At 34.7% G+C, this 24,646-nt stretch overlaps 1 protein-coding gene across 1 annotated transcript in view; it reads left to right on the top strand.

Moving 5' to 3' along the window:
- The first annotated feature begins 1,515 nt into the window (after positions 1-1,515).
- LOC128215000 (serine/threonine-protein kinase MARK2-like) overlaps positions 1,516-24,646 on the top strand; it is a 37,296-nt gene continuing 14,165 nt past the window's right edge. Inside the window, exons 1-6 of the mRNA XM_052921738.1 lie at positions 1,516-1,587; positions 4,078-4,165; positions 4,600-4,685; positions 5,101-5,217; positions 5,807-6,019; positions 12,914-13,100. Coding sequence (XP_052777698.1) covers positions 4,111-4,165; positions 4,600-4,685; positions 5,101-5,217; positions 5,807-6,019; positions 12,914-13,100 — 658 coding nt within the window. The 5' untranslated portion in view covers positions 1,516-1,587; positions 4,078-4,110. The remainder of the gene's footprint in view (positions 1,588-4,077; positions 4,166-4,599; positions 4,686-5,100; positions 5,218-5,806; positions 6,020-12,913; positions 13,101-24,646) is intronic.

Consider the following 24,646-nt stretch of genomic DNA (forward strand, 5'->3'; position numbering starts at 1 on the left):
ATATATGATTGCTGACAAAAAAATCAGATCGTTGATTTTCATATTTCCGTTTCAAAAATAATGTTTTATGGCTTAAACCGTTTAGAAAAAAATGCATAAAACATCAGTTTTTGGACAGAAATATAAAAATCTGCGATCTAATTTTTTATCAGCAGTCTTTTATAGCTGGTTTCCATGGGTTTTCGCAAAAATTGGCTCGTTCCAAGACAAAAAATAAAAAAGTTGTCAAAACGTTCAATCTGTGAGAGTGCAGCTTTAACAATTATTTATTTTCAATTTTAATTAAAAGTCTTGCAAACGTATATATATATGATTGCCTTTTATTGAAATGGCATAATATATTTTTTCATAAACCATACAATTAAAGAACTTGAATAAAAAGTGGCGCGTCATACATGGGGTATGTAACAGATGGTTGTTTTTTTCAGCACTGGTCACATGACCGGAAACACACGTCCGGTTTGCAAGAATATACGTATCTATCATGTGTTTCCGGTACGGATAGAAAAATCTGACCCGAGGGCACGTGCGTAAGCCGGTAACGAGGCTCACCCAACCAATAGTCTCTATATGCAAACTGGAAAATAATGTAACAATAGAGCTAAAAATGGCCAACCCTTTTAAACTGTATTTTTTTCTCTTTTTAGCAAGAGCAAGGTTAATGGATTGAGCGTTATGTTAACATACGTGAGCATAGGTATAAATTTATTTATTTTGACATTTTTTATTTAATTTGGTTTTGTCGTGTTATTATCTGCCGGTATTTTTGGCAGTACACAAATTTAATATGTAAGGTATTGCATGTACGGGTCACGAAAAGGATACATATATTATGTTTACAAAAAATAGGCATTTTTGGTTTAAAAAAATGCATATCAAAAAGCTGTTTCTAGTCAAAATAAAATAGACGTCGTGTGGCAAAGCGTACGGCGGCTAATCTATCCCAACGCCACTCGCCTTACCTCTTCATACACTGTAGTATATCTAAAGTGGAAAATTCAAGTAATAAGCATAACCGTGTTCACATTTAAAGAACACTGGGACACAAATACCCATCTGGATCCACAGTGCTTGTAATGCACCATCCAATTATAACCCCCCCCCCCCCCCCGGTGGTATACCGGGGATAGCCGGAGAAATGGCCGTGTTTTTACTTTCCAGGTGGCCCCGCAGGGCCGGGTGACCGCGGTGGTTTTGTCATAGCGCCAAATTTAGAGGAGATTGGGCCTTATATAGACTCTCTGGGTGCGGGGGCATTTGGCCGGGGTTTAACCATCAGTTCGTCCACGCAGGGCGGGGATTTTACCCGGGGTTGGCTGGACCGAAAGTCAAAGTCCCGGTTATTCCTCGGACCTGGGGGCCGTGGTTACAACTGACTGGTGCATAATACGATTATAATAAAAATAACACTTTATTTCGAGAGTACAGTCCGGTGCCACTGATTCAAAAAATTAGTTGGTTGTAACCATATTCGATGAAATTAAAATGTAAATCGAGCGTATAACAGCGATTTGAGTTTTGATTGGACGAAAGAAGTGGCATTTTTAAAACCAACACATTTTCCTTCACGTTTTTTGGAGTTTTTCGGTATTAATAGTGGTTTCAAAAAATACAAATATGTGAGTTTTCCGATGTAAAGATACCATAAAACTTAACAAATCCGTACTGGGTAAGGAATGACAAGATGACAGCGGTTTTTTTTTTAATTTTTGGTCTGAGGTCAGCTCAAGCTGTTGAGTGTTGTTTCAATTTTTGTCTAAATCAAAGGCATACCTGTTAGCGTTATGTTATGTTTATAACAGTAAAGTGTAGCTTTACCCCAGTGATTTTGAGTGTTTTGGTGCCACTTGGCAATGCTGAACCGCTTCAAATTTCCCTGGCTATTTTTCGTATACCCAGTGGTCGAAATTAGCACAAGCCCGGTGCACAAGCCCAGCACTGTTAAAATGTCTTCCGGGCTTGCTCAAATTCTGAAGTTTATATAGCAGGGCTTGTTCAAAAATATGATTCCATGCAATAGTATAAGAATTCGGGCTTGTTTATCCGAAAGTCTAATTTCAAAACTGTACCCCCGGACCTAAGTCCACCTAAATGGCTGCCAACGAGTCTTTTGACGATTTCTTTACTATGGCAGACTCGTGACTTCCGAGGTACAGATAATATCCCCACCCGGATGATTGCCCCCCCAGACATTAGCCCCTAGGACCATAGCCCTCCCGGAAGATAGCCCCCCCGTCTTAGTGAAAAAACGGACGATATCCCCCCCAATATTAAAATGCATAGTATAACCAGTTTATTTAAGCAAATTTGCAAAACAATGATTTTTATTATAAAATGAAACAACCCAAAGGCATAAATCAATGAAAAAAAATCATGAATAGTGAAAAATAAACGGAAAAAGCATGTGATTTTACAATGAAACATTTATTATTTTAAAAGTTAATTGTTTTCTCTGTTATTTGTTGACTAAGCACTTATTTAATAATCTTTGATCAGTAAGTTCTCACCTTTAATTATCATTTGCATTGACCTTTAATTATTTAATAGGGTGATAATCCTTAATGCGATAATGACATTATATGTTTTATTTCTTTTGAAGATGTTTTAGTGCAATCCAGTCTGTCTTATCAGGGTATGCACTGTTTGAACTGTAACTATAGGTTTTGTTCGCTGAACACTTGATTCACAAGTCTGTATAGAGAACCAGAAAAGGACCACTAAATGCCATTTTTTTATGTTTTATGAGTTTTATGAATATGCAAATTTAAAAGAGTGTATATATGTAAAGTCATTTATATATATGCAGGTGGGCTATTGTCTGGGGGGGCTATTGTCTGGGAGGGCTATCATCCGGGGGGGATATGGCCCTAGGGGCTAATGTCTGGAGGGGCAATGATCCGGGGGGGATATCATCCTACACTCATGACTTCCACCATCCCAGCAAAAAGTAGCGAACAGTCCTTTGGCAGAGATTCCTCGCGGCCACAATTTTGAAATTATCTCTGTTATAAATTCAAATTTCAATGAAAATACTATTGTCTACTATTAAACACATAGTTATTCATCTCATTATGTCAAATAACATGTTCAGATATCATAAAACACTTACATGTGTTGTTTATCAAGTATCCCGATATCTGTAAATCTGGAGAGAAAAAAAATGTGTATAGTTTTTTTTATATTCTGGGTCACAAATACCGTTCTACACTCTAGACCCAGTATATATTTATGTGAAAATAACGACTCTAATGACAAATTCGACCCAGTTTAGATCACTGTCTGGTATAATTGAACAATTTTGTCATTATTATTTAACATCGATGCATAACATTACTATATATTATTTCGCCCGGTGTTAAATGGTAGAGAGTTGTAGCGTTACAGGGATACATAAGAAATGTCAAAATAATAAAAAAGTATCCCTGATCGCTCATTATTGTAGCTACCTCGGACCTGGGCCGGGGGGCCATGGTTACAATTGACTAGTGCATTACTTGAATTATCAACCTCTGATTGATCCTTTGTGCCGGCCTTTTTTTCGCCAATCTCACAGGTCAGAATGTCAGATATGTACATCTTTTTACAAATTTCAAGAAAAAAATGAGTTGAGTATTATATTAGGGAACAATAAATTCTGAAAATCCATTCTTTTACAATCATTAATGCATTTTTCAGTAAAGTAAACCTAGGAGGAAAAGTGTGCCCTGTAACCTTGGCCATAACTATAAGATCTTTATTCAGAACTTTAAACTCCAAACATTTCCAAATGCAGAACTTTAACTAATACTGGCCTGTGTATTGTACATTGCAACACTGAAAGATACTGAAAGAGCTGTTCTTGCTTTAATCTAACATTTTTAAAATAAAACCAACTGATAATAGATGCTCAAATTCAGAAATATGCAGAACTGTCTAGAATTCAATACACATTAAAAAATGACAATGCTCAGTCAATATATTTTATTAATAAGCCTTTAAATAAGTATTGTGTGTAACAATTTCCTTATTTTCCTACACTGATTGTAGGATAAAAAATTGTTGTGAATGATAGGCAGTTTTAAAATTATTTTATTTCAGACTATTGATGTGTGTGTTCGTACATACATAAAGATGAGCTATTCAGAGTTAAAGGGTCTCTACCACCTTCGGGAAACCATCGGCTCAGGTGAAAAACTTTATTCTCCCACCTCAGTAGATCAAAATATTTGACCATGCTGGAAATCCTTACCTTGCCCACTGGCAAAGGTAAAAAGTACCTGCTGTGCTCAAAAGAGCTCCTGAGAAAACAATACATTTTATTGTCTTTTATTTTACTGTGGTCACGTGGGAGCAAAAGCATCCACAATGGCCGCTCATGTAAGATGTTTGTTCTGCCTATGGTCTGGTTGGGATGTACCTATCTTACACGAGCGGCCATGGAATATACTTCTACTCTCTTAACTCATGTGGAGGAAAATTGTAATTTACAAAAAAAAATGTCACATTGTAGCATTCTATCAGGTATCTATCAGAAGTCTTGTTTCACTAGACGTTGTAGAAATGATATTTTTTCATTAGATCTGTTCCTTCATTCAAAGGTTATTTTACTTGTTCATTCAGGTGGTTTTGCCAAGGTGAAGCTTGCATATCATTCCCTCACTGGTGAAAAAGTGGCCATTAAAATCATGGACAAGAGATCCCTTGGTGTAAGTAAAAATGAAATAATGCCATTTGATTTTTGGGTTCAGAATCTTCTGACTTAATTGTTTGTTAGTGCAAATAAGTTTCAACAGCTGATATATTACTTATTTATATAAGTATAGACTACATATTAGAGTAAAGCGGTTATTGTGAACATAGTTAATAACAGTTCTTACTTACTCATAACTAAAATTGTTTGTTGTGTAAAATGAAAATCATTATCTTCAATAAACGTTGCTTCATTCATGTCATACATGTAAATTCTCACTCCAATCTTACAGTTTTAGATTCAATAATTTTCTGGTAGATTCAACAGCTTATTTTCAACTCTAAAATTAATCTTGAATGCTCCTCAAATCATAAGTTGTTTACAGTGTACAATTTGCAAGGGCATGTGTTTTATTTGTGTGTATATGGCAGGAGGATCTGCCACGTGTGAAGACCGAGATTGCGGCCATGAAGGAACTTTGTCACCAACACATCTGTAAACTCTACCAGGTGATTGAGACAACAGACCGGTTCTACATGATTCTTGAGGTATTCCCAGGGAGTGAATGAATGCAAGTGCTTTGCGCTGTTTTTAGTCCCTTTAGTTGCTCATAAAAGTATTGAGCAACTCAGCCTTGGTTATTGAACACAATTTGGACAGGGAGTGAATGAATGCAAGTGCTTTGTGCTGAATTTAGTCCCTTTAGTTGCTCATAAAAAGTATTTAGCAACTCACCCTTGGTTTTCAAACACAATTTGGATATTTATTTTTCACCCAAATATATGCCATATTTACTTTACGGTTCATTTTAAACATTAAGGTATGAAATATCTGAAGACAATAAAATATAAAAAGTCTTTAAGATTATATTATGTCAGTTTGACCCCAATTTGACCCCATTCTCAATTATTAAACATACAGTCTTCCCATTTGTTGAAATATAATTCCTGATTTTATGTTGTGAAAACAAAACAACTATATATTTACAAATGATAGCTGTTGAAACACCAATTAAAAAATGTTGATTAGTTATGCACTGTGTGGGTTGTAGTCTTAGTATGGCTATATATGGATACCATACTCTGCTTTATTTCCTGTGAAAATAGGTGAACCTTGCCAAATTGCCTTGCATTCCAGTATTGTCCTGAGGGTGAGCTGTTTGACTATATAGTGGCAAAGGATCGGCTAGGTGAGGATGAGGCAAGGATCTTCTTCAGACAGATTGTGGCGGCTGTTGGTTACATCCACAACCAAGGATACGCCCATCGTGACCTCAAACCGGAAAACCTTCTGCTAGATGAAGACCAGAATCTCAAACTGATTGACTTTGGTCTCTGTGCTAACCCTCAGGTGAGCCTTTGGAGGTTTTCATTAGATTTTATTGCATTCGCTTTGTACAAACTGTTGCAATTATATTGATAGTATATGTGTAAAAAGTTGAATATAACTGTGATAAACAAATAAAAAATAACACTTTTTGATATTTCCAGTGTTCACCGCTTTGTGAGAATGGGAAAACTAAATTTTGTGTAATCAATTATTAGACATTTGACTGAATTAAATATAAAGCTACCAGCATGCATACAAAAATCACATTAATATTATAAATTTGAAATTCTTGATAAACTGTTACCTTTCATTGAAAATTATGCATATATAATCTTTCAGATGGGTCTTGTTTAATCAAATATTCATTTGTTATAAGTTCTGAAAATTTTCCCAAAGAATAGGCTGAAACTTCCAGAGTTTTCCCAAAGATTTTCAACTGTGGGTCCTCATGATCAACAAATTTGGAGTGTTAAGTAATTATATGGGGTCCCAATAGATAGTTTACTCTTAATGGAAGTTACTGTTGGGGTATCCTAGGTTGGATGCACAGTTTACAATGAAAGTCCCTGATGTGAAATATTTGTCAGGTACTGAGGTTTTCTGAGTCATGGCAATCTGTGAACATTTAACACAACATTTAATTATTTAATCTTCTCATGTCAATAAAAACGTAGTTAACCTCCCTGTAAGTGAGGTGTTACAGGTCCCTTTAATGAAACCAACTCACTTTTTATTTCCTTTGCCATGAGTGTAAATGTTAAAATGTCAAAACTATATAAGAAAATAATGTATTATTAATTTATATTATATATTATTAGATTTACCATAACATACTCAAACATCAATATTCTTCGGTTAAGCATGGTCAACTGGCCAAATTTCAACCAGATAGCTGTATAATTCCAAAATCCAAATGTCACTGGTATACGTTACATTCCCAAAAAAAAAAAAAACGCTATCTATAGAAAGATAATTATGTTTCAAACATCAGAAGAAGGCTCCTAAAGAGATAACTCGGCTGTGCAGATAACTGCATCCACAAGCTCTCAAAGGAGTCCTCCAAGATGACGATTAACCAAAAGATCAGCAGCCCCTTAAATAAACAAAGTGATATTCCATCAGTGGCTCTAGCAATTAATATGTGCAATACCCTTTGGGTTCATGGAAACGAGCTGGTCCTGTCAATTATTGCAAACAAAATAATTGCCCTCAGATTTGTTGCAGAAGAAAAGTTCTTTAGTGCCAATCTGGTGTACAGTCCCTTTAATGAAACCGACTCACTTTTTATTTCTTTTGCCTTGAGTGTTAATGTTAAAATGTCAAAACTATATGAGAAAATAATGTATTATTAATTTATATTATGTATTATTAGATTTACCATAACATACTCAAACATCAATATTCTTTGGTTAAGCACTGTCAACTGGCCAAATTTCAACCAGATAGCTATATAATTCCAAAATCCAAATGTCACTGGTATACGTTACATTCCCGAAATAAGAAAAAAAACGCTCTCTATAGAAAGATAATTATGTTTCAAACATCAGAGGAAGGCTCCTAAAGAGATAACTCGGCTGTGCAGATAACTGCATCCACAAGCTCTCAAAGGAGTCCTCCAAGATGAGGATTAACCAAAAGGTCAGCAGCCCCTTAAATAAACAAAGTGATATTCCATCAGTGGCTCTAGCAATTCATATGTGCAATACCCTTTGGGTTCATTCAAATGAGCTGGTCCTATCAATTATTGCAAACAAAATAATTGCCCTGAGATTCGTTACAGAAAAAATTCTTTAGTGCCAATCTTGTGTACAGTCCATTTAATGAAATCGACTCACTTTTTATTTCTTTTGCCTCGAGTGTAAATGTTAAAATGTCAAATAATGTATTTTAATTTATATTATGTATTATTATATTTACAATTTCATATTCAAACATCATTATTCTTCGGTTAAGCACTGTCAACTGGCCAAATTTCAACCAGATAGCTGTATAATTCCAAAATCCAAATGTCACTGGTATATGTTACATTCCCAAAATAAGAAGAAAAAAAACGCGATCTATAGAAAGATAATTATGTTTCAAACATCAGAGGAAGGCTCCTAAACAGATAACTCGGCTATGCAGAGACTGCATCCAGAAGCTCTCAAAGGAGTCCTCCAAGATGAGGATTAACCAAAAGATCAGCAGCCCCTTAAATAAATAAAGTGATATTCCATCAGTGGCTCTAGCAATTAATATGTGCAATACCCTTTGGGTTCAATGGAAACGAGCTGGTCCTGTCAATTATTGCAAACAAAATAATTGCCCTCAGATTCGTCCATCAGTGGCTCTAGTAATTCATATGTGCAATACCCTCCAAAGTGTCTTTCTCATTAATGAAACACTTTTGCCTAAAAGAGAACTTTCACAGTTTGTAAATATCCAAAGACAAACGCCTCCTGCAAAAAAGACTCTCTCCTAAACAAAGTAGTTGTACAGCAGCAGTATATGGGGAGTTAGGACGATACCCGTTATATATTAATAGATATGTTCAAATTATAAAATATTGGTTTAAGGCCAAAGATTCAAAAAATATTATACTTAATTCTCTTTATCGGGAATCAGTTCAACTGTGTCTTAATGGGTATAATTCCTGGGCTAACAAAATCAAGAACGTACTTGAGGAAAATGGGTTTTTAGATGTGTGGCTCCATCCCGAAAAATACGAACCAAACACCTTTATATGTCTTTTTAAGCAACGTCTTATTGACGTGTTTTTACATAAGTGGAGGGGAGATATCAACACAAGCTCTAAACTAATTCCTGTGTTCAGCCACCTGCACAATGAATTTGGAATGGCCGATTATTTAAATATGTTGTTTAACAAAACTAATAGGAAATGCTTAACTAGATTACGGATGTCATCTCATAATCTGTTTATTGAAACTAAAAGATATGGTCCTAATAGAACTCCAAGAAATGAACGTTTTTGTACATTGTGTGACTTACATGAACTAGAGGATGAATTCCACTTTTTCATTAAGTGTAGTTGTTATAATGATATACGCAACCAATTTTTGAAAAGGTACTATTATTGTCGTCCAAATATGTTCAAGTTTATTGAACTAATTAACAACCAAAATAAGACAATTATTGTGAATTTGTGCAAATATTTATTGCAGGCTAATAACAGAAGGACTCTTTTAATTAATGACCGTGTATAATTAAAATATTTTTGCAGTGACTTAAAGTTTATGTTGTTTATATTGTTTAATATAGTAATTATGTTTTCTAAATGTTTTTTTCAAATGAACATTCTCCATATTGCTTTGACATCGTTCCAGATTTTGATTGTTGACCACTGTATTGTTAAATTGTATGTAATAATTATTTGTATACTTTGTGTATGACGAGATGCATGAGCATAAGTCTAAATAAAATTCTGTTCTGTTCTGTTCTGTTCCTAACAGAAACTCACGCACAGTCTCTGTAAAATGAGAAACTTTGCTGAAGAGAATCTCTTTGACTTTCACATTATTAAATAGGTCACTACCACCTTAAATAACCCAGTCATCAAAGACTTATCTTTTATGTCCAGGTTGTCTCCATCTTCATCACCAATGTCCCAGCAATGTCCCAGTATTCAATCAGCTGTTTCTTGTTGCCTATGTATAAGTCTGCACTTGGGTTTCATGGTATTGTTCAGCCACACCAATGTCTTTGCCTTTGTCTGTCATTGAGTCTGATGCCATTGCCCTGTTAACAATGAATGAAGCATGTGTCACAATATATGATAGTAATAGCTCAACTGTCAACATGCTTATGATAAAATCATTCACCTGTTCAGAAATCCCTCCCCCCCTGGATTTTTTTAACAGAAGTTGGAATGCTTGTGATAACAGAGTTGAGTGGCCCATTTCTTTGTTAAAATGTTCGTACAAGTATTAAACTCATGACTCCTGTTAAAAATAGGAGATATAAGATTAAAAAGGATTAAGTTCTCAAAGGGTTTTAACTTTCCTTCTTCTCATCTTCAAATAGCAATCCAGTGTAAATGTTTTAGCCTTTTTCATCCCAAATGTGAAAACAAAAATTGTTCTATAAGTAAAGATATTTTTTTTTTTTAAATAAAAACTAAACTATTTTTGTATGAAAATTTTAAACTATTTTTGAAAAAACAAACATCTTTTCTGCCTTTGTTCATTTCTAAGCAAAACTGGAATTCCAAATTTAAGTAATCAAAGCAATGAAAGTGCTGAAAGACTGTAGGAATGGAAAAGTGGGTGTCGAGACAGATTTTGATCTACTAATGTATGTAATGTGCAACAAGTGTGGTTTTAATGTAAAACATGTTTGATAGTGTATTATTTCATTAAGCATGATGTTGCAAAGGCAATTGGTCTCTGCATTTTGCAAAAAAAGTGATAATCACTAACAATCTGTCAATTGTAGTATGCTGTGAATGATGCATGATATGAAAACAATAGTATGGTATGGAAGAAGTTGTTGCATTAGTTTTTCTTAAAAACAAATGATAAATTATTCACCAAAGACTCCTACCATCTTGCAACCATGCTATCCATTGTTATGCCCTCCTTCATCTGTATACATAGATTACATATCACATGCATCTCACAATCACCTCTTTAATGCATTACCTCATTTAATCAGACATGACAATCATGACGCTATTTCCAAAGTCTCTAGGTCTTTTCAATGCTCTGATTTCTTGATTACAATCATGAATATGTAGAAAGCAAGGAGTTGGCACTGACATCATCCATAATGAACCATGTCAATTCAACAATATTTTCAAGTGAGATTTACCTCTTATTCACACCTTAATACACAACGATATTGCTGATGAAATGCCTCTTCATATTTAAAAGGGCTGGACACCAGATGGTCCAAAAATTTGCACAGTATTTTCTCTAAACTACCCCGGAATTGTCAGCTAGACAGAGGTCAACATTTAACATGAATAAAATAAGGATCATAACAATTATGTTGCTGTCTATGTTTCCCTCTTTAAAATAGCCCATAATGGTTTGCCAGCATAAATCATGCTTTTTTTTTAAATTACTTAGATTTTCGTGGTATACAACCATTGATTTTACATGATTAAAAAAATAAGATAATGTAACAATCATCTCAGATGAGTTTCCTTGTCAAAATTAGTGCATAATGGTTGCTCAGTTTAAACAAGATGCCCATGAGGACCTATGCTCTACTGGCATGGCTCTTGAGGTCATTTTCAATCCACAGCATGTTTGTATGGGTAAAAGGCAACAAACATATAGTTCCACTTTGTGTTTGGGTTAGCTGAAAAAGTACTGGCATGGCTCTTGTGGTCATTTTGCCAGTAGAGCTAAAAAGCAGACTTTTCTGAGCACCTTGCAAATCATGTGAGCATTTCACGCACTAAACTGTCAATAAAGCTTAAGCATTTAAGCAACTTATTATTTTCAGCAGAGCTAATCTCTTTCAAAAAGTTACCATTTATCAATTTCATGTTGATCTGTCTGACTTGTTCGACAGCAGTGTTCATGTAAGTCATGTGGTGAGTACTGATGCTTTTAACTGGGATTTAACGTTGAAGACAACCAAAGTAAATTTTGAACTGGAAAAATGTGCAAAAACTGCAAAAGATGCATGTGTTATAAGCAATGTGATACATCTGCATGTACGGTTCAATGCATTTGACCTACTGATCTCAAAATAAAAAGGAGTCATCTACTAGTTATGACCAACTAGCATACCAAGTACTAAGTTCCTGGGTGCAAGCGTTCTATAGTTATTGAGCGGAAACTGTTTCTTCACCTCAAGGTCATGGTGACCATGACCTTTGACCTACTGATCTCAAAGTCATCTACTAGTCCTGACCAACTAGCATACCAAGTATGAAGTTCCTAGGTACAAGCGTTCTTTAGTTATTGAGCAGAAACCATTATTTAGCATAAGGTCACAGCCAAAGTTTTGTTTTTTACTTGAAGGTAACCACGACCATCACCTTTTGATCTCAAAAGCAATTGGGGTCAAAAGGTGTCTTTGACACTGCCCTCCAACCGGCCTGCCCAAACAATGACACAAGTGATTTAAATAAATAATTCTCCCTTTGTAAAAACCTGGTTAAGAATATACCAAGAGGGTCATGATGACCCTAAATGCTCATCTAAGCAAAGGGCCACAACTCTGTGATAAAGCATTAATATAAATATTGCAATTTAAACATATCTTTACTGATGAGGATGCCTTGTTTTATATTGGTAATGGGTCATTCAATGAAGCTACCTCGGCCTTTTTGTTGTTGTTGTTAATCAATCTCAATGCCTTGTTGTATTTTTGCAGAGGGTCATGCAATGAAGCTTCCAATAAAGTTTCAGTGAATTAGGCCAGGTAGTTTCAGACAGGGATGATAACAGAGCCAAGTTGCCAATCCTGAAAATGTCTGCGTGGGGTTCAGGGGGCCGCTAAAGGCCCCCGATGGGTCCAGGGCAAAGCTTTCAGTATTTCAGGGGTCCTTTTTTTGCTTTAGAATAGTGTTCATTGTTCAAGGAGTAAACCTTTCGGTTTGGTAGATATAATTATGTTCAACAGGAGACATCCGCAATCAGAACAATTATCAGGAATCTTAGCAGTGAAGTTCAACACCTTTGTCTTTAAATAAAGTTAAATTTACTTTTTTACCTAAGGGCTATTCCAGTTAAACATATGTCCCACCCCAGGACAGCAAAATAAAGAAATTCTGTAGGGGGTAGGTCTTTTTCTTAATTTGCTACTGTAGGGGGTGGTGATAAGTCCAATTTCGCTTCTATAGGGGGGCGTCATTTTCTTTTTTGCTTCTGACCGTATCTGCTCATTTATATTCACTGCCCGATGGTGAAATACCGTTTTTTTTTTATCCATATAACATATTTTACCGAACGTCGTGTACAGAATTGGTTTGGATACAAATTTTCGCGATATTACGAGTCGGTTCCGCGGTACCGGAAATCAGAAGAAGTTGCGTCCCTTGACAACAAGAATGCGGAGGCGCCAGAATTTGTAAAGTCGTGGTCGAAGACCAACCTACAAAATTGGCTAGAAACCAATAGTTGCGCCGCATGTGTGGATACGTTTTGTGGTAAGTATACCAAATTGCAGTGTTCGACACTAACGGGGTCCCGGGATCCCGAGGACACCAGTTTTTCAGGAGGGACACCTGAACTTCGAAGTCCGGTATTCCGTCGGGACACTTAAATTTCTGAGTGATAAACGCTAAATATCAATAAATAAGTAGCATTTAATTAATTTATTACCTAAATTCGGGCTCCCTAAATTTCTTGACAGCACATGTCAAAACAATTTTATTAATTATCATTATCATCATCAAAGCGAAAGTATAGCTGACTATTTGACTATAGTTACGTCATGAATCTATAAATAAACAGGTCATTTCACTGGCGCATGCAGGTTAACGCTTCCGTTTTGTTGTTTACATTTTAAACAAGGTCAGAGCTGACAGAGATTTATTATCGGTAAAATACTTATGTGGAATTGTTTTGCTTATGTGTCAGAACCGCCCAAAAAGATGCCAACTCTGATGATACCTTTTATATAATATGATGCGACCTTTGAGTATTTACAGTAACATTTACGACACAAAAGAACTGCATCCTACATTCAGCATTCTTTGTTAATTGGCATTCAACTTATCAATATTCTTTGTTAATTTTAAAGACATATATTTTATGCCTTGATAAAAAATAATAGAAATAAAATTTGCAGGGTTTTATTCATTAATTCAATAAATTTATAAAATTTTATGACTTTTTGGCGCGAAAATTAACATGTATACACAATTTTTAGTCGTCTGCTCTTCCAGTATGCACTACGACTGTTGGGCAGTCTGATTGATTAATCAACAGCTCTACTAAATATTGATTGGAGTTTTCACAAGCCAGATGTAATATTCCTACAGTTTCTTAATGAAAAGCACCGACATTTGACAAGACCCTGAACCATGATGTATTTTATGCGTATTTTCCAAAAATCTAAAAATAGTAACAACATCAAGTTTTTGTTTACATTGTATCCATCTCTGTTTTTGACTGAAAACAAAAGGGACTTAGACATTCTCCCGCTTTTGAACCCAATCTACCAACTTAGAGACCAAAATATACCTCACTGCCATTCAGTGCTACTAACCTGTCATTACATGCTGCTGAAAACATGTATAATAATTATGGTGGTTTATACTTGCATTACAAATTGAAAAGTAAAAGGATGTTGAATTTAATATTAAAACAGGCTCAACAATGAAAAAAGTGGAAGGGACTCCTAATTTCAGGAAGGGACACCTGATTTCAAATGTTGGTGTCCCTTCGGGATCCCTTGGAAAAATGGTTAGTGTCGACCCCTGAAATTGACAACAGTTGTCTAGAATTTTATTAGAAATCATAATTTGTACGTATTGCGTAAATGTTATAAATCCGAATGTTTCGTCCCCTTAACATTTCGACCACAAGGTATTTTTAGGTTGTATATAATTACATGGGTGAAAGTTTCAGCCTCATGTGGCTTAATATGCACTTATAGCAACATATGAAGAAACAAAAGAACCGTGGTGTGTAGGTTATAGTCCATATAATGGAAAATAACCAAATTTATTAATGGAAAATAACAAAATTTATTACAAGCAAAGCCCAGTAATAAGTTTTGTTATTTTCCATTACATGAGCTGTAACTTATAGTTCACCCTAGTTTCTAAGCCAATCATCGAACAAGGCCGTATACAGCGTGCCCATTGGCTGCTCGAAGTTCATTTGGCGCGCGCCATGTCTGTTGACCTAGTTATAATAATTAACTTATTGGGTGCAGATGTGATCTTATATGAAACCTATTCGAGCAAAGATTTGAAAATCTCTGGGTGATGATTGGCTTAGAAACTAGGGTGAGATATAAGGTCCTATATAGCTCACCTGATCAAAGAGTTACAAAAGAGTAATTGCAAATAATCTTTGCATATAGACGTATAAAAAAATAAACTTCTCAAGGGGGTCCGAATTTGCTCAGAAAATATTCTAAAGGGGGTTCTTTTCTCATCAAATAAACTTCTGAAGGGGGATGGTCCATTTTGAAAGTGCCTTCCTGGGGTGGGACATATGTTTTACTGGAATAGCCCTAAGTCTCAGGCATAAGACATGTACCTGACTTTTTGGTTCAGTTGTCAACTTCCCATAAAACTCAACTGGCTATGATCAAATGCCTGTGTATGAACAGTCTACACTGTGGGATGTTTGATTTATAATAATGAACAACATATCAATTATCAAGCTTGCAAATGTTTATTGTAAAAGTGTTATTTATTCAATTTATATATATATATATATATATATATATATATATATATATATATATATATATATATATATATATATATCATAAGAGTATTTATTCCATTCTCTGCATATTTGATGAGAATATAATATTATTATTTATTATATATATTATTCCAAGTAATATCCAAACGGGACTGTAAATGCTTTGGCAGCGTAGCCGTTGTGGGCATGGTGGACTGTGTCACCATCAATGTCTGTGAGGTGAGGGACAAGCTGACGTATTCTGGTCTCCAAGCCAGACTTTTTTCCCCTCATGGTGTTACATGAGTCCAGTAGCACACAAACTAGATTGTCCCACAGCAGTTCAAGTCTCTCAAACAGGCTTTCAAATTCCTTAAAAATTGATTCAGAATCAGCCCTTGTGATTTTTAAGGAGGCCAAATGTCTCAACACTATTTCTTTCTCTATAGCAGAAAAATAGCTGCAACAGTTTTCTCATTGTTTGTGTTTGTTGACTCATCTAAGTTCAAACAAAACAGAGTTTCACTTAACTCTTCCACAAGTTCATCATTGAAATGGCTTGCCGTAAGTCATCTTATATGATGCTGGCCTGTACACCTTTGAAGTTTTAATTCGCTGAGAGCTTTTGTATCTTTGCCAAGTGTCTTAAGTAAGACTCACTACATGTGGTGCCAGGGAGTATGGAAGGTCATGTTCAGCCATAAATCCAAGTATCATGGCCTCTGCATTGAATTGTCAGTCATTGACAGGAACAACTGGATGCATTGGCTGAGGTGTCTGTTCATTCCTGACTTTTGGAACCATCAACATACCTGGAAATACAAATTACAACTATAGAAATTAAATCTCACTCAAACTGGTTCCTCAAGAAGTTTTGTTGAACTGTTTCAAATAGAAAATAAACTGCTCCTACTTAATTTATATTACTACTACAAAATATGTAATATATAATTATTATTTTTTTTGAACCAACCCAATTTTCATTTGAACCTTCCATTATAAATGGTCAACAGCCACTTCTTATTGAGAACAATGCTTCAAACATGAGAACAAAAGAAACGGTTTACAGCGTAAACTTCAATCGGCCAAATAAAATTTGTAAAATAAAAATCGATTATTATGACACAATCCGAATCGGGATGTCCGAAATATTGCTACATGCGCAAAAGCCATTCTCAGTTTGATCACATTCTATTAACTTAAAAAGAAACGTTTCGGGAATTTCTCTTAAAAATAAATAGCTAATATACCTTTAAATCGACGAATCGATATTTTTAGAAGTTGGTGGCGGTCGGGTTTTTTCCAATACTCGTTTATTCGTCTTCGTCGTCTGTCATATCCGGATACTGTCTTCTAGTCCCATCGGTAATTTCCGTAATCACCCGATGCTATATTAACCAATCATGTAGCTCGACTGCCAAGACGTAAATAGGTTTGATAATTTCCGTCTTTACACTTCTGGAAAACTCACCTTTCGTACCCATATTGTTCGAACTGAGCTCGAATCGCTCCCTGTACCCCCCCCCCCCCCAGAAAAAAATCTCAAAATCGATCCTTGAGGCCTTAAATCCGGAATTCCGGATTAATCCGGAATTTTATCATCCCTGTTCAGAGATGTTTTTTAAGGCAAAACAGAAAGTTGGCCAGATCAGTGTACGAAATTCGGATTTGATTCCACTAGCCCATTCGGGCTACCAGATAGGAAATTTTACTAGCCCAAAACCAATTTCACTAGCCCAAACTTAAATACTATAAAGTATCACTTGTTCATAATAATTTTTGGAAGTTTAAATACGATTCCACAACGATTCTGATCATGTAATCAAGCACGCTCATACAGTTTCAATAAATGTTCCCCAATCTGAACAATGCGTCAATAATAAATTATAGTCATACATATATTAGTGTTGTCATCAAAAGTTCAGTAACTAATAAAGTTTTCAAAAAGGTGATAAAAAGAGAAAAATATTTTCTGAACATATCATTTATTAAATGGAAAGAATTATGCATGTTCTTTAAGTTCCATTATCAAATGCATCCTTGTCAAATCCGATATCCACCAGCGATTGTGCAATGACATTTTTCTCTTTTCAACATTCAGTTTCACTTTCAAATTTCGGAAGAAACAACAAAAATATATCGATGTTTATATTGCCAATATTCCTATAATTGTTCTTTAAAATAAATGGCAAAGCAATTCAAAGGTATTAAATAGAACTTTACTGTACTGTACACTGTCAACGAGTACTATATCCGACAGTTTACCTTTCACTTTGATTAAATTTGTCAGGAAGTAAACGGGCACCTGTTTTCTGCGCATTTAAGACGATGTTTGTAGAATGGTTATTTTGTGTTCGCATTAAAAACTTAAATATCTTTCTTTTTATTTTAGCAAATAAATAAAATATATTTAAACAAAATAAGTAAAATATCAATGTTGATTATTGCTATTTTAGCATGGTTGATTTGCATAGTCATCGAAGTTGTCGAAACTGCCGATGTTATCCGTTAATTTACATAATGGGTGGAATTATTGACTTCATAGAGTTTGACTGCGGCTATAAATAGACACACTCACTGGTTAGAAACTGATTGATAATAACATGTCACTTCAGGCGTAAATTAATTTTGATATGTGTTTATATTCATTGATTAAATAAACAAACATTCAGCACATGGCTTGACCCCTGAATCGCAGAGCAATTAGTTTTTTGATCATCGTAAATTTTGGCGAATCCGACTTCACCCTTGTCAAGGCCGGGTCGGGCTAGTTTCTGTGGAAAATCAGTAGCCCCAGCTGAAAATTGGTAGCCTCGGAATTTCGAACACTGCCAGATTGTTGTTGTTGTTGATCAACCATGACCCCTGAATGTATTTTTGTAGAAGGTTATCCAAGGCAGCTTCCTGTAAAGTTTCATTGAATTTGGACTGGTAGTTTCAGAGATGGTTTTTTTTTAAAAGCAAAACAGGAAGTTGGCCATTTTGTTGTTGTTGTTGTTGTTGTTGAATCGTGACCCCTTGCTGTATTTTTGTAGAGGGTCAACCAAGGAAACTTCCTGTAAAGATTCATTGAATTGGAGAGGTAGTTTCAGTGGAGATGTTTTTTTTAAGCAAAACAGAAAGTCAGTCATTTTGTTGTTGTTGCTGTTGTTGTTGTTCTTGATCAATCATGCCCAATGTTGTATTTTTGTAGAGAGTCACCCAAGGAAGCTTCATGTAAAGTTTTGTTGGATTTGGCCAGGTAGTTTCAGAGGAGATGTTTTTTAAGCAATTGTTGACGGGCAGACAGATGGACGGACAGACGGATTGACAAAGACCTATCACAATAGCTCACCTTGAGCTCTTCATGCTCTGGTGAGCTAAAAATGTGTCTGTCAAAAGAAATAGAAAGAAAGAAAAAAAAGTCAATCAAGGACCATAATTTGTACATAGGGTTAAAATGGAGTTATGTAATCTTGTTGTAAGATTGTCGTCAATAATTCTGCGAAGTATTAAGTCAATTGAATGAACGGTAAAGAAGTTTTTTCTATTAAAATCCCAACTTGCCCTTAAACTTTTACCTGCCCTAGAACTTTACCCTAAGTTTCTTAGTCAATCAGGGCTTTGTTGAATTATCACTGGGAGAAACTTTGTTAACTTTTTCGTGTTAAAGGTCACTGTGACGTTGACCTTGGACCCGATGAAACCCAAAATCAACAAGAGTCCTCTACTGGTCAGGCCCAACCTAAGTAAACTAAGTTGTCAGTCATATTAAATTTCCAGGCTGCCACTTAAAAGATGCTTTGCCAACATTCATTTTTTTATAATTGATGAGAATAAACTGCGCACTGAGCGTGGCATTCAAGTAGATGATTTTCAGGCTAGAAAAGGTGAATGTCCAACCTGCATAGTAAGATGCCTCTTCTTAAGTACTGCATTAAAAGCCTTCCTTGACAATGATTCGGTACCTGTAAGTCCTTGCGTGAAAGAGCGGATCCCTGCATTATGATGTAAAGAACCTCTTTCTCAACTCTGGTGACCGACTGAGCCTCAGATGACAATTTTGCTGGGCTGTACACAATTCAACGTTTAGCACACTCCCTGCACATAATGAACGCCATGACCTAGAAAATAAAATATAAATGAAAAATAAAACTGGAATCTATATTGTCCAATAGTTGAACAAAACGTTCTGTAGAATATCTTAAACAGAAATAAAGTTTTAACAAAGCTTAGTCTAATCAGTACAGTATTTAGCATGTTTAAAAATTTAACTCTAAGTGCCAAATTATTGTCCATAATCATTTTAGTTATGTATAACTCTGGTAATGAGTATCTAATTGAAATATATGTTTCAAATGGACCAAGAATAAAGTTCCTGCAAAATGCTGATGCTCAATTCTTGTTGTTTTTTCAGTTGAACTCTATAAATATACATGCACACAAAGCCATGTCAAGACCACATTATTATGCCTCAAGCTTGAGGTTATTAGGGTCATACATGCAACAATGATGTATTGAACGTCTTGTCCCTCTCAGATGAGAACAATATTTTAAAACTCCAAACGATTTTGTCTTATCTGTCAACTTCTCGGCAAGGAATTTCTTTATTTTAACGTCTTTTTGTAGCTGAGCATTAGTTTTTTCCACAACTGCTAACGTTTATTTTCCTTTGCGTATCAGTGATTTTCAAGTGTTTTCGTCAAATCGAATCAATTTCAAATATTTAATATCATATGTTTTGTTGTTAACATCAAGTGCCGACATCTTGTTTGGAAGGCCTAGTACGACGTAATAACAATGATTTTGATTGGCTTACATCATATACAACCACAGTGAACATCCAATTAAAAAAGCCGCTATAGAATAGCGGAATAGTAGAAAACACGACAAAATGACAGTCGGCGGCCAGAATTAAAATAAAAGATAACAATAGAACTTTTATTTTTATTTGGTTTTGGCAAAAAAAAAAATCGGCATTGACTCCTCTTTTCATGTCACCCATTTTAAAATGGATTGTTTGCTTTACAAAAGTATAGATGCTCATATTAAAATCATGCATATATAATAATTTATGTGTATTTTTTATCTAACAGTGCAGTGTTAAACAAAGAAAAATGTACTCTTCTGTGAAATCTGGTAAGCTAGAGTTTTCATACCTTGTTTCTTTTCTTGTATTTTTTTTTTCGCACTTTGATACATTTTTTATACTTTCCAGTAGGTGTTTACATTTTGATAACAAACAGCTACAATATTTAGGTTTTGGCTATTAACTTCAATCTCAACAGTTTATCATTTACAATACACCGTCAGAAAGACTATTCTGTTTTGTATTAGTACTGCATGGTTTAAAATAACAATCGCCATTTTCACGAAACTTTTAAATTTGAATTTATAACTGTGAGAGATAATTTCAAAATTGTTGCCACATTTAGGATTCTCTGCGCATGGACCATTGGCTAGTTTTTGCTAGGAGAGTGGACGTCACGAGTCTGCCATAGTAAAAATAATTGTCAAAAGTATCGTTGACAGCCATTTAGGTGGACAAGGTTGGGTGATACTCTCTCCCCCCAAAAATACAAGTCAAAAATTGTGCATTTTGAGTGATTTTAGTTTCTTTTTCTCAGACAATTACATAAAAAGTAAACTAAGACCTTTTAGTATGGGGGAACTACTGGTTCACTCACACCCCTCAATCAGATAGTGGAAACCTCAAAAATTGACATTGTTCTCAATAAAAATGACTGAGAACTACTCGCCTTCATGTACAAACATTTCGAAGAAGACTGAGTACGAAAATCAACAAATCATGAAGCAAATATGAAGGCCTTGAAGTGTAAAATGAACTTGTAAATAATATTGTTAGGTGTAGGCTGTGCAAAAGTAAACATGTAACAATGCATTTTCACCTTTGATACTGTTCAAGATGAGGTTTTCACGCCTTTTTTTCTGTCAAAGCATTCCCGCGCGAAACGAGAGTTATCTTTCTGAAATGGAACAAACGTCTAGATGCAAACGGTCAAAAAAACATAAAGGCTTTATGAGGGCGGGGTTTCGGGAATTTTTGCGGTAAACTTGGATGATTTTAGGGGTTGGGGCGCACAGCCCCCACCCCCAACTGAATCCGCTTGTGTTTATTCTTTACTTTCATCTCATTAAAACCCAAGCGATATGTGGATTTGGTTTGAAACCGGTAGTATCCAAGCTCAGTGCTTAGTCTGTGAATTACCAGGGCGATACTATTTCCCGGTCCCGGTCTCCTCCGGTCTCTGTTTTCAAAATTTTATGGTAGCTATCGGGCGTGATCAAAAAGGTGTTAATGACCGCGGGGGGTAATAGGATTACAAAAGATGACAGTTGATTAAAACATTAGATATTTGATGATAATTATGTCACCATTTATTTTATATCAATAAAATATATAATAAATTAAGGCAAAAATAAAAACATGAAATATGCACATGTACTAAAATTAATGTCATGAATAACAAACACATTGTGTGTGTGTTTTTTTTCATATTAAATTCAGTTATAAGTATACTATTGATAATAGTAATACAAAAAGAAACAATGCTTGACTACATGTAAATCAAATTTGTAAGTTAACTCAGTAGTTCTGGAATTTCACATGAACAGAATGTTTTTAATTTGAAAGTCATAGGGATCGCGACTTTTCATTTTCTTTATGAAATGGATTTTTTTTTATTTTCTAGACAGCTGACTAGATGTTCCCTCATTTCACTTACAACGAAATTGACATTTGTATTTACATAGCCATTCTTAAAACAAAAATCTACAGCATTAGCAGTTGCAAAGACACCACATGCATGTACATTTGGTTGTTATAAAAGCCGTGGAACTTTTATAAGCTGAGATTTGTTACTTTTTATAAATTAGGAGCATCGTAGTTCCACCGATCATGACGACTTTAAATAAAGATTCTTGTATCTTGTAAGTTATATTTCATTTGTAAAATAGCCTTCCGAATATTTCAGAAGTTTATTTATTATCATTTTATTTTGTCAATGAACTCTTCATAACAGGTTTATGACAATACACAATGATGTCATACCATGAAAGGTGTAAATGCGTTATGCAACGCGTGTCAGAGATTAGCGAATGTCCCTCTTTAAGGGCATGATAAACGGATTAGCCATTTTTTTTATTACACACGCACGGCTACTGTTCGGTTCATACCCTAAAAATATTGTTGTTTATTATAAAGGCAATTTTATAGAATAAATGATTGTTATGCAAAGGCTCTAATAATCTTGATTAGAAATAATACGATGATAACATATAACCAAATTCAAACATAAAAAATAGTAAGCATCAGATTTCTTAAACAGCTAGAGTTTTATTGCAAACTTCAAGTTGACAAATAAAATATATTCGGCTAAAGTTGTGTAATAATGACGGAGGTATTCAAGTGTATTCAATATTAGCGAAAAATGGAGACATAATGTGTTGATTACTTAAGTATGGCGCAACTTCAAATAAACACATTTCATCTAGTAGCTTTTATGTCTAAGCACACGCATACTTAATAGGATGTTATAACATTGCACTTATTAGCTCCATAAAATGTGTTTGTGTACTTTTTCTCCATTCATTGATTTACTTGTTTACATGCCATGAACATTGTATAATGTTTTACGCAATAAACATATCGTATCGTATCGATATGAGTCGGATATGCAAACATGGAATTTTTCAATTGTAATCATTAATGCTTAAAAATATAATGTGGGGGGGGGGGGGTAAACAAAAAAGGAAGAACAGTAAACAACTTTGACATAACATAATTTAAAAGGTGCAATCCTTAGTTACTTCATACTCTAGCCGTCATCAATCTTTTATGCAAAAAACATGAGCATTTGTACTGTCATCGCATCTTTCTCTACACCTTTAACACGAATTACACAAATAGTGTAGACCTATAACAACTTGCATAAATTAAGACATAATGTTTATATATTTTATACCATTTTGTTACATATAGAAACAAATAAGATTGTCAAAATCGTGTTATAAACATCAGCAACACAATCCGTTGCCTGGGGCCATAAGTTATGAACCGGGAATTATGAGACCGGATTTTACAAGGAGAGACCGGGAAATAGTATCGCCCGAATTACCACTAGATCAAGAAAACCCACCGGTTAAAGTCATTATGTCAGAAAAAGCTCAATGTGCTAACGTTTCTTGTTAGCATGTACCCGGCTTTTTTATAAAAAAAAATTGTATCTGATTAAGAAATACAGCAATTCAGTTTACTCAATCACACGTATTATGGTTTGTGATAAGCAAGTGAAACCTTTAGGCGTTAAAGAAGATAGTTCATCTTATTTAAAATAGTTTGGGTGACGAATGCTATAAGGAACAATTATTTTTTTACGAACGATTGAAAAATGGTTACATTCAAGTAAGTAGTGAAATTCGTCACCAATAACATTTTCAGTACGTAACTGACATAATCTTTGGTTTCTCTCAATGTTCAAATGCTTGCCTTTTTGAACTGGCAAAGAATGGTTTGTGGTCCTAAATTAGAATTTTACTAAGCCAAGGTTACTAGGAAACAACTCAAGATAATCTTTAAAACAATGATTATTCTTAAAAATTCTATATACAAGACATTTGAATGAATTATCAACAGTACTAGTCCAGTTTTGCAAGAATTAGTCATACACTCTACCATTCGGAGCTCCTCGGCCATTTTATCGAAAACAACCTCGGATGTATGCAGGTACATCAGTTGAAGTAGTTCGTAAATTTTTGAATTATATCATTAATTAAATGTAGTGTTTTAGAGCTGTATTTATTGATCTAAGTTTAAATTGATTGCCATTGAATTGTATTATTGCAAACACATTTAAGAATCCCAAGATTAATGTCACAAAGTTTAACTGCTAAATAAAATTACTACGCGATCTACTTGCAGCGGACTTAAACGTACCACTTTTTGAGCGGTCCCTAGACTTACCGAAATACGATTATTTACCGAAAGACGGATAAAATTACCGAAAGACGCATGGAAGTTACCGAAAGACGCCTTCTAATGCATTTATTTTATTGTTTTTATATTAATATTATACAAATACATTACCAAACAAAATTTTAGAGAAAAATATTAAAATATAATGATGTAATAGGCAGTTGAAATTTCAGTGTTCGAGATCGAATTCCGCGTGCCGACTCGCCAACCGAAAGACAGATAAAAGCTTCCAAAATAATCAATTATTCCAATTAATGATGATCTCATAATATTCATATAACTAAAACACACTCATAAAAATGAAAAAATTCATAAAAATATTTACTTATTGTTCAATTGAATAAAGACAATATG

The sequence above is a fragment of the Mya arenaria genome, chromosome 2, assembly GCF_026914265.1.
Source record: "Mya arenaria isolate MELC-2E11 chromosome 2, ASM2691426v1".
Lineage (NCBI taxonomy): Eukaryota > Metazoa > Mollusca > Bivalvia > Myida > Myidae > Mya > Mya arenaria.